This window comes from Lissotriton helveticus, chromosome 8 (assembly GCF_964261635.1).
Source record: "Lissotriton helveticus chromosome 8, aLisHel1.1, whole genome shotgun sequence".
Classification (NCBI taxonomy): Eukaryota; Metazoa; Chordata; class Amphibia; order Caudata; family Salamandridae; genus Lissotriton; species Lissotriton helveticus.
Genome location: NC_136069.1, coordinates 721,951,935 through 721,962,604, shown reverse-complemented (window position 1 = coordinate 721,962,604; position 10,670 = coordinate 721,951,935). Strand labels below are relative to the sequence as shown.

Below are 10,670 nucleotides of genomic sequence, written 5' to 3'. Positions count from 1 at the left end.
TATTTTGCTTATTCTGCTCTCGTGCTGAGCTGATGATGAAACCTATAAGGTTGTGTCACTGAATTTAATGCATGTACATTGCATGCAGTAACTTGTTAGTGTACTGATGGTAACTGCCCCCTCTTGTTATTTTTAGTGCATTGTGCCACTGCAAAAACAGAGTTTCTGGTCCCGGGCACATCTGCCTCGCTAACATAGAAGGTCTCAGAAGTGACAAATCCTGTTAAGTAGTGTCACACAGTCTCAGAGCAGAGCCAATACTGCAAGTCTCTCTTTTCTTATTTTATCCCAACCTCCCTCCATTGAGGACAGTGTGTGTTCTGAGGTATTTGATTCCTAGGCATTTGCTGTCCTCTGGAGGGATAGGAGGTCCAGCATTGATTTGCTCCAGTGTCATTTCCACGGTTTCGACCAGGTGAGTGCATGACACCACTGAGCCGTGCTCATGATGGAGTTGATTGGAAGAGACGTTGAAAATAAATCAATTTGTTTCTAGGATAAAATCATAGTTTAAGCGGTTTAATGGTTCTACACTAGATTATAGGATTAGATTTTGAGTAATTTATCACAAGGCCAGGAAAGTAACTGTCACTGTTAAATTAATTAACTAAATGTGCATAATTAGATTGATTGCAATAAATTGCTATGCAATCCTCCTCATTCCGTTTCCAAAGTAACACTGCTGCAACACAAACAAGCATTTGCAATGCAATAGGTCTCGCATTAGGAAAGTTTGAGTTATTGGTATTGTAAATGACAAATTTTTTATTTATGTGTTGGTTTTGAAAATAGCTAAATTAATTGCTTTGTCATTTACAATGCCAATACTTTTAACTTTTGCAAATGTGACACCTATAGCATTTGAAATGCAACATGTTTTGTATTTACGTGACTTAGATGTATTGATATTACAAATAACAATGGCTTAATTTTTTTAAATAAATAATACTTAAATAAAAGTTACTATAATTTATAATGGCAATAGCTTAAACTTTTGTGAAGATTATGTTCAGTGTATTTTATTGTGACGAAAATCCAAGAACAGAAGTGAAATATTAACATCTTTTTGTGACATTTGTAATAAAGCTTGAAACATTGAGAGAACATATTTGAACCAGTTGTTGTTGAATGGTTGCACAGATTGATGCTGTGGTGGCGCTGAGTGATGTTGTGGTAGCGTTCGGTGATGCTGTGGTAGCGCATAGTGATGCTGTGGTGCCCCTGAGTGATGCTGTGGTGGTGCAATAGATAGATAAACAGAGTGAGGGCGATAGATAAATAGAGTGAGGCCGATAGATAGATAAATAGAGTGAGGCCGATAGATAGATAAATAGAGTGAGGCCGATAGATAGATAAATAGAGTGAGGGCGATAGATAAATAGAGTGAGTGAGGGCGATAGATAGATAGAGTGAGTGAGGGCGATAGATAGATAGAGTGAGGGCGATAGAGTGAGGGCGATAGATAGAGTGAGGGCGATAGATAAATAGAGTGAGGCCGATAGATAGATAAATAGAGTGAGGCCGATAGATAGATAAATAGAGTGAGGCCGATAGATAGATAAATAGAGTGAGGCCGATAGATAGATAAATAGAGTGAGGCCGATAGATAGATAAATAGAGTGAGGCCGATAGATAGATAAATAGAGTGAGGGCGATAGATAAATAGAGTGAGGGCGATAGATAAATAGAGTGAGTGAGGGCGATAGATAGAGTGAGGGCGATAGATAGAGTGAGGGCGATAGATAGAGTGAGGGCGATAGATAGAGTGAGGGCGATAGATAGAGTGAGGGCGATAGATAGAGTGAGGGCGATAGATAGAGTGAGGGCGATAGATAGAGTGAGGGCGATAGATAGAGTGAGGGCGATAGATAAATAGAGTGAGGCCGATAGATAGATAAATAGAGTGAGGCCGATAGATAGAGTGAGGCCGATAGATAGAGTGAGGGCGATAGATAGAGTGAGGGCGATAGATCGAGTGAGGGCGATAGATAGATCGAGTGAGGGCGATAGATTGATCGAGTGAGGGCGATAGATAGATCGAGTGAGGGCGATAGATAGATCGAGTGAGGGCGATAGAGTGAGGGCGATAGAGTGAGGGCGATAGAGTGAGGGCGATAGAGTGAGGGCGATAGATATATGTAAGGCCAGTTTTTTTTAAGCCACAACCCTAATTACATTGACCACGCCACTTTGAGAGACCCCCCTCAGTTCATCCCACTTAAAGCCTTGCTGAAAGGAGCATCCCAACCTGCAGCCTTCATCGTATAAGCTCTGCAATAAATGTGGAAATGTGTGCACGTGAGCTCAGGCAAAGCCTGTGGGTTTACAACCACCTTTAGAGTTTCAGAAAGACCACAAGACCAGTTCTTTCTGTGAGAATGTAGTGCTCCGATGTTAAATGGGAGAAGCTTTGCTGATGTACTGCTGATGAGGAGGTTGCCCGGATATTGTTTGTATATTTAGCTCTGCCATGACACCACATCTTCGCCATGCATTATCATCAGTCTCTTCCAAAGAAGCTGTCAAACAAGTGGGACATCAAAGTGCTACCCGGTTTGTGAGTGCGTGTGTTTGTGAGTGGGTGTGTTTGTGAGTGGGTGTGTTTGTGAGTGCGTGTCTTTGTGAGTGCGTGTCTTTGTGAGTGCGTGTCTTTGCGAGTGCGTGTCTTTGCGAGTGCGTATCTTTGCGAGTGTGTGTGTTTGCGAGTGCGTGTGTTTGCGAGTGTGTGTGTTTGTGAGTGCGTGTGTTTGTGAGTGGGTGTGTTGCTGGAGCCCGTGATTGATTGAAATGGAGGGGGGAGGGAGAGCAGTGGGTGAAAGCAGAACCAGCGCGCCGCTTTGAAGTGCCCATAAAGTCTTTCAACACGGATGCCAGCAGCTCCGAAGGATTGTTTGTTGCCTTAGTAGCTCATGAGCTTAGAATCCTCCAGGAATATGATGGATAAATAAAAATCCATCCGAAGAAACATATTGAAAGTATCTTTCGGTTACCAGTGTATATTAGTGTTTAATAACGAGCAGGGGAAGTGGGAAATGTACCTCTCGTATCATCATGTGGTTTGGCCAGACTCTTTAATTAATGACCAGTTGTGTCAACATTGAAACAGATGTGGCTTCCATCTGGCGCCAAGGGTCACAAGCGTTGATTCTTGGAGGGGAATGAGGCCTTGTCAATTGCTCCCCTTCACGGCCATCCTTGTTGGGCAAAGGGAGGGGCGAAAGGCTGCAGCCAGAGGCCACCATCCTCGCAAACACAAAGTCGTGCAAGAAAGAACCGCTATCCCCACTAAAAGCCAAATGAATGTTGTGCCAAATGAATGTTGTGTAATCGTGCCATAGACGTGCAGTCAAATGTGCTCGCCACTCTCTTTGAAAGCGTTTATAGAGGAACACTCTATTAAGTAATGAGCGTTGCAAACTAAAACAATGAGTCAGCGAAAGTAGGGAGGGACAGGGTAGGCACACAAAAATCAATCAACGACAGAGAAAGGTCAGAAAAGCAAGCAGGGACAGGGCACAGAATTCGGGGCAAGCAAGCAGTGGCAAGGGATGCAAGCAGGGACGGAGAAGTGTCAGAAAAAGCAAGCAGAGACAGAGCAAGGAGTCTGGGACAGGGCAGGCAGAGGCATGCAGGCAGGGACAGGGCAGGCTGGTAGGGGTGTTCAGGGAAAGAACACCCCAGCAGGGACAGGCCAAGCAAAGAGGGGGCATGAAAGTATGGCTAGGATAGACTCACAGAAAGAACGCAGGGAAATTTGGAGCAGCGTAAGCATGCAGGGAAAGAAAGCATCGACAGGAGAAGCACGCAAGAACAGAGGAAGCTCAGAGAAAGCAGGCAGAGGCAGGGCACGAATGTGGGCAGGGGGAGAAAACAGGCACAGGGGCAGGGCAAGGAATCTGAGCAAGAGAAGGCACGCGGGGAAGACGAGCAGCGACCGGAGAAGCAAGCAGGGACAGAGGGTCACAGAAAGAAAGTAGGGAGTGGAATATGGGACATGGTATTCAAGCAGGAAAGCAAGCAGGAGTGAGAAATCTGGAACAGGCAAAGTAGGCAGCGTCATGGCAAACAAGTTGGGACAAAACAAGCAAGCTGGGAGTTGGAGCAGTGGATTAAAAGAACAGGGCACATAAGCAGGGACAAGGAAAGCAGGGCGAGGGTAAGCAGGGACAAGGAAAGCAGGGCGAGGGTAAGCAGGGACAAGGAAAGCAGGGCGAGGGTAAGCAGGACAGGGAATGGTTGTGACAGGGGGAAATGAAATGGGAACCAAAAGTGGACAGGATATAACGAATAAGGTCATTGACGTCATATATGGTCACATTAGGAACGGACAAACAGGAGCAGGGAGAACACGCAGGGTTGAGTGCTACAAAGCGCGTTCAGTTTATCAAAGCACAGAATGATGGAGCCTGGAAAAAGCAAGGTGAAACAGGTAAACACAGGGAGAGTGTATAATGATAGAGGCAGCGAGGGCTGGGGCTTGGACAGCAATTAAGTACGGGGTCGAGAATGCACTGAATGGGAGAACACGGAAAACACCCAGGGCCAAGGAAGGAAGATGCAAGCACACGGGAGAGCAGGCGGAGACCAGAGGGCAAGGAGTAGCAAGCAAAACAAGCTCTCGGCATTGCTGTGGCAGGGTAGCGGGAGCGCATTCCTTTAAATTCTGATGTGGGGGCGGGGGAGCGGCAGCCTTTGAAGTCTGATGCCGAGGCACAGACAAAAGGTGGTGTGTGACGAGGCTGGCGTTGTGCACGCGCCTGTCTCACATGAACTGTGTCTAATTCGCCGCTTTGGTAGACTTTTCGGACCGCTTACTATAATCTCGCCGGAGCAATGCGCAAGCCCTTTGGCTCAGGCGAGCCCTAAAAACTGAACTTCTTCCACAAACTAAGCATCATATGCAACAATTTCAAAGTGACAGTGTGAATCTATCTCAATTCCAAGGACAACAACAAACAATAAGAACAACTTATAGTATTCTGAAACAGGCTATCTACACCAACACCCCAGAACAGCAGGAAGCACAAAACCACAGCCTCAGTCACACTGTAGTTTGCATATCCACTGCAATCATATTTTGGAAATGATGACTGAATCTGATGAATAATTAAAAACATTCAAAATATTTTAATAGCAAGACGATCATGTAATTGTATTTCAGGTGTAGTACCTGGTGTAGTTTATAGAAACTGAGTCATGTTAATGAAATATTGCATGAAAATGACATATAAAAAACAAAAATCACACTAACAATGTGAGATGAAAACAGGCGATCAGCTGAATTCCAACAGATAAGGGACACATTAAAAAACACTTTAAAAGAAAATGGAGGAAAAGCAGCTAAGGTGCCATTTACAAATGCATTTTTTTTTTAAATAAACAAAAACATTGTCAGGAAAGGGGCGGTGTTGATACCTGCCCTACTACACCTAAAAGAAAACAGAAAAGTCTAAACCATTTTTTGTAAGTCCTTCAAAGTCCACTTTGATCCAGCCATTTTCCATGCATGATAAATGGTTGTTAAAGGCCATAATAAGGGACAAACTAAGTCCGAGAATAAACCATAGGAACAGCCTATTCATTCAGCCATTAAAAATCACAGCCTTTCTGAGGTTCGCTAATTAGCAGAGAAGCTTCACTATTTACCTGGCAGTTGGCTAAATAGCCACAGCCAATAACATACCTATGATCCTTCCTACCTTGCACGACATTCACACTACATTTCTATCGCTCGCTACTATTGCACAGCTTTTTTCATCTTGCAAATAAACTTTCAGGTTGTGAACACAGAAAAGAAAATGTGGGAAAAATGAATAACTGAATGCTGTGTTTTAACAAAATTTCACTGACGGTGGAAAAAGGTTAGAAGCCTGAATTGTTGTAAACAACTTTTTTTTGTACACAATGAACAGTAACTCCACAAGTGATGCACAGATATATACAAGTAATAAGTTATTTTTTCAAACTTCATTAAAAGGACTACACAATGTAAAATGGATTTCATGGAAAAGGCCTATTTTGATAAAAAAAACAACTGCAGTTTACAGATTGCCATTACAAGATCACATTTAACAATTATAAAAATAAACCGCACAGACTTCGTTCCGACGGCTAAACAGCACGTGTGCTGGTACCATGTTTTAAGGAACAATCCTTGAAGGGGCATTTCATGCCATTTCATTTGGCACTCCGCAGGAGGTTAATTCTTTAGTTTTGGCACGAGCTCCAGTTCAATGGCACAAAAGAAGGACAAAACAGACACAACAGGACTCACTTCCTGCTGCCAGCGAAACAAACAGGAGTGAATATTTTAGACAAGAAGGGTGTCGCTCAAAAAGTTCAAGAGGGGAGCAATGTTGTTTTTAATGAACCCTTACAAGTTGCTGCAAAAGCAGCTTGTTCATTATTTTTAATTGGAACTACTGTACTTCTAGATTGTATAAACATCAATTATAGGAAAGGAATGACACCAAATTTCCCCTAGAAAAAGCAGCTGGAAAAGTTCGGATTTGGCTCACGAGGAGGCCTCAGTACACGCGAGACTCCTTGTGACTTGGGAGTGGGCCGCGCAGAGCTGGGCTCGTCGCACTTCGGATCACCTCCATCCATCTGTGAAGAAAAAAACAAGAGGCGTTAATATATTTTCTTAGAAAATCTGCAAAAATCGGAATTTATCCTGGTTTTGCCAACTGTGGGAAACATTTAATAACATATTAGTTACCAGAAATACTGTTGCTGCAGGAGGTAATTTGAAAACCAAACACCACAGATGTTTTGGTGCACTTGGAACGTTTTAGGTATGATGTCGTGAATTTTCAACAAGCATTGAAAATGCAATAGGTCTCGCAATAGAAGAGTTTGACATTTTTCGTTTTGCAAATGGATGAGTGACACCTATAGCATTTGGAATGCAACATGTTTTGTATTTACGTGACTTATATGGCAGCTCTGGTCGTTATGCTACATCTCTAGATAGTTTTATCTTTCGCAAATGTGACACCTATTGTAACACAATATGTGTTGTGAGGGTGAGTGAGGGTGAGGGGTTGAGGGTGAGTGAGGGTGAGGGTGAGTGAGGGTGAGTGAGGGTGAGTGAGGGTGAGTGAGGGTGAGGGGTTGAGGGTGAGGTGTTGAGGGTGAGTGGATCTGGGGGATATGGTGGTGGTGGATGTGGTGGTGATGGTGATGGTGGTGGTGGTGGTGATGGTGGATGTGGTGGTGATGGTGGTGGATGTGGGGGTGGATGTGTTGGTGGATGTGGGGGTGGTGGAGGTGGTGGATGTGGTGGTGATGTGGTGGATGTGGTGGTGATGTGGTGGATGTGGTGGTGATGTGGTGGATGTGGTGGTGGTGGATGTGGTGGTGGTGGATGCGGTGGTTGTGGATGTGGTGGTGGAAGTGATGGTGTTGGGTATGGTGGATGTGGTGGTGGTGGATGCGGTGGTGGATGAGGTGGTGGATGCGGTGGTGGATGTGGTGGTGGATGCGGTGGTGGATGCGGTGGTGGATGTGGTGGCGGTGGATGTGGTGGTGGTGGATGCGGTGGTGGTGGATGCGGTGGAAGTGGTGGATGCGGTGGAAGTGGTGGATGCGGTGGATGTGGTGGTGGATGTGGTGGTGGATGCGGTGGATGTAGTGGTGGTGGATGCGGTGGTGGATGTGGTGGTGGTGGATGCGGTGGTGGTGGATGTGGTGGTGGAAGTGATGGTGTTGGGTATGGTGGATGTGGTGGTGGTGGATGCGGTGGTGGATGAGGTGGTGGATGCGGTGGTGGATGCGGTGGTGGATGTGGTGGTGGATGCGGTGGTGGATGTGGTGGCGGTGGATGTGGTGGCGGTGGATGCGGTGGTGGTGGATGCGGTGGTGGTGGATGCGGTGGTGGTGGATGCGGTGGAAGTGGTGGATGCGGTGGAAGTGGTGGATGCGGTGGATGTGGTGGTGGATGTGGTGGTGGATGCGGTGGATGTAGTGGTGGTGGATGCGGTGGTGGTGGATGTGGTGGTGGATGTGGTGGTGGTGGATGCGGTGGTGGTGGAAGTGGTGGTGGATGTGGTGATGGTGGATGTGGTGGTGGATGTGGTGGTGGTGGTAGATGTGATGGTGGATGTGATGGTGGATGTGGTGGTGATGGCGGATGTGGTGGCGGTGGTGGATACGGCGGATGTGGTGGTGGTGGATGGGGTGGTGGTTGTAGTGGATGTGGTGGTAGATGTAGTGGTGGTAGGTGCGGTGGTGGTGGATGTCATGGTGGATGTGGAGGTGATGGTGGATGTGGTGGTGGTAGTGGTGGTGGAGGTGATGGTGGATGTGGTGGTGGTAGTGGTGGTGGAGGTGATGGTGGATGTGGTGGTGGTGGTGGATGTGATGGTGGATGTGGTGGTGATGGTGGATGTGGTGGTGGATGCGGTGGTGGTGGATGCGGTGGATGTGGTGGTGGATGCGGTGGTGGTGGTGGATGGGGTGATGGATGTGGTGGTGGATGTAGTGGTGGTGGTGGATGCGGTGGTGGTGGTGGATGCGGTGGTGGTGGTGGATGTGGCGGTGGTGGATGTGATGGTGGTGGATGTGGTGGATGTGGTGGTGGATGTGGCGGTGGATGTGGAGGTGATGGTGGATGTGGAGGTGATGGTGGATGTGGTGGTGGTGGTGGATGGGGTGGTGGTGGTGGTGGTGGATGTGGTGGTGGGTGTGGTGGATGTGGTGGTGGGTGTGGTGGTGGTGGTGGATGCGGTGGTGGTGGTGGATGCGGTGGTGGTGGTGGATGCGGTGGTGGTGGTGGATGCGGTGGTGGTGGTGGATGCGGTGGTGTTGGATGTGGTGGTGGTGGATGTGGTGGTGGATGTCGATGTGGTGGTGATGGTGGATGTGGTGGTGGATGTGGTGGTGGATGCGGTGGTGGTGGATGCGGTGGTGGTGGATGCGGTGGTGGTGGTGGATGCGGTGGTGGATGGGGTGGTGGTTGTGGTGGATGTCGTGGTGGATGTAGTGGTGGAAGTGGTGGTGGATGTGGTGGATGGAAGTGGTGGTGGATGTGGCGGTGGTGGATGTGGTGGTGGATGTGGCGGTGGATGTCATGGTGGATGTGGAGGTGATGGTGGATGTGGTGGTGGATGTGGTGGTGGTGGTGGATGTGATGGTGGATGTGGTGGTGATGGTTGATGTGGTGGTGGATGTGGTGGTGGATACGGTGGATGTGGTGGATGCGGTGGATGTGGTGGATGCGGTGGATGTGGTGGATGCGGTGGATGTGGTGGATGCGGTGATGGATGGGGTGGTGGTTGTAGTGGATGTGGTGGTGGATGTAGTGGTGGTGGGGGTGGTGGTGGATGTGGTGGATGCGGTGGTGGTGGATGTGGTGGTGGTGGATGTCATGGTGGATGTGGAGGTGATGGTGGATGTGGTGGATGTGATGGTGGATGTAGTGGTGGTGGGTGTGGTGGTGGATGCGGTGGTGGTGGATGCGGTGGTGGTGGATGCGGTGGATGTGGTGGTGATGGTGGATGTGGTGGTAGTGGTGTATGTGATGGTGGATGCGGTGGTGGTGGATGTGGTGGTGGATGCGGTGGTGGTGGTGGATGCTGTGGTGGTGGATGGGATGGTGGTTGTGGTGGATGTGGTGGTGGATGTAGTGGTGGTGGGGGTGGTGGTGGTGGATGCGGTGGTGGTGGTGGATGCGGTGGTGGTGGTGGAAGTGGTGGTGGATTTGGCGGTGGTGGACGTGATGGTGGTGGAGGTGATGGTGGATGTGGTGGTGGATGTGGTGGTGGATGTGGTGGTGGATGGGGTGGATGTGGTGGTGGATGTAGTGGTGGTGGGTGTGGTGGTGGATGCGGTGGTGTTGGATGTGGTGGTGGTGGATGTGGTGGTGGTGGATGTGGCGGTGGATGTCATGGTGGATGTGGAGGTGATGGTGGATGTGGTGGTGGATGCGGTGGTGGTGGATGTGGTGGTGGATGTGGTGATGGTGGATGCGGTGGTGGTGGTGGATGCGGTGGTGGTGGTGGATGGGGTGGTGGTTGTGGTGGATGTGGTGGTGGATGTAGTGGTGGTGGATGCGGTGGTGGTGGAAGTGGTGGTGGATGTGGTGGTGGTGGATGCGGTGGTGGTGGATGCGGTGGAAGTGGTGGTGGATGTGGTGGTGGTGGATGTGGCGGTGGTGGATGTGGTGGTGGATGTGGCGGTGGATGTCATGGTGGATGTGGAGGTGAGGGTGGATGTGGTGGTGGTGGTGGATGTGATGGTGGATGTGGTGGATGTGGTGGTGGATGCGGTGGATGTGGTGGTGGATGCGGTGGATGTGGTGGTGGATGCGGTGGATGTGGTGGATGCGGTGGTGGTTGTAGTGGATGCGGTGGTGGTTGTAGTGGATGTGGTGGTGGATGTAGTGGTGGTGGGTGTGGTGGTGGTGGTGGATGCGGTGGTGGTGGATGCGGTGGATGTCATGTTTTTGTAGGCTCACAGCCAATTGATTAATATATCAACTCGGCAATAACTTCTTTAAATGGGTCTGGCACTCTTTACTCATTAAAGAAACAAATGATTCTTCCCATCACACCGCATTAAATAAAAATTACCAACTGGAAAAATGTGGTATTCTTCAGGATATGAGACACGACCAGAAAGCTTAAAAAAAATACTGGACTCAGGTAAAAAAAAAAAAAAAAAAAAAC

At 48.5% G+C, this 10,670-nt stretch overlaps 1 protein-coding gene across 4 annotated transcripts in view; it reads right to left on the bottom strand.

Annotated features, from left to right (window-relative positions):
- Window positions 1-5,102: 5,102 nt before the first annotated feature.
- The window catches only part of FARP1 (FERM, ARH/RhoGEF and pleckstrin domain protein 1), a 543,186-nt gene continuing 537,618 nt past the window's right edge, over window positions 5,103-10,670 (bottom strand). For all 4 annotated transcript variants that reach the window (XM_078657512.1, XM_078657514.1, XM_078657515.1 and 1 more), the window contains exon 27: window positions 5,103-6,609. In XM_078657512.1, coding sequence (XP_078513638.1) covers window positions 6,528-6,609 — 82 coding nt within the window. In that variant the 3' untranslated portion in view covers window positions 5,103-6,527. The remainder of the gene's footprint in view (window positions 6,610-10,670) is intronic.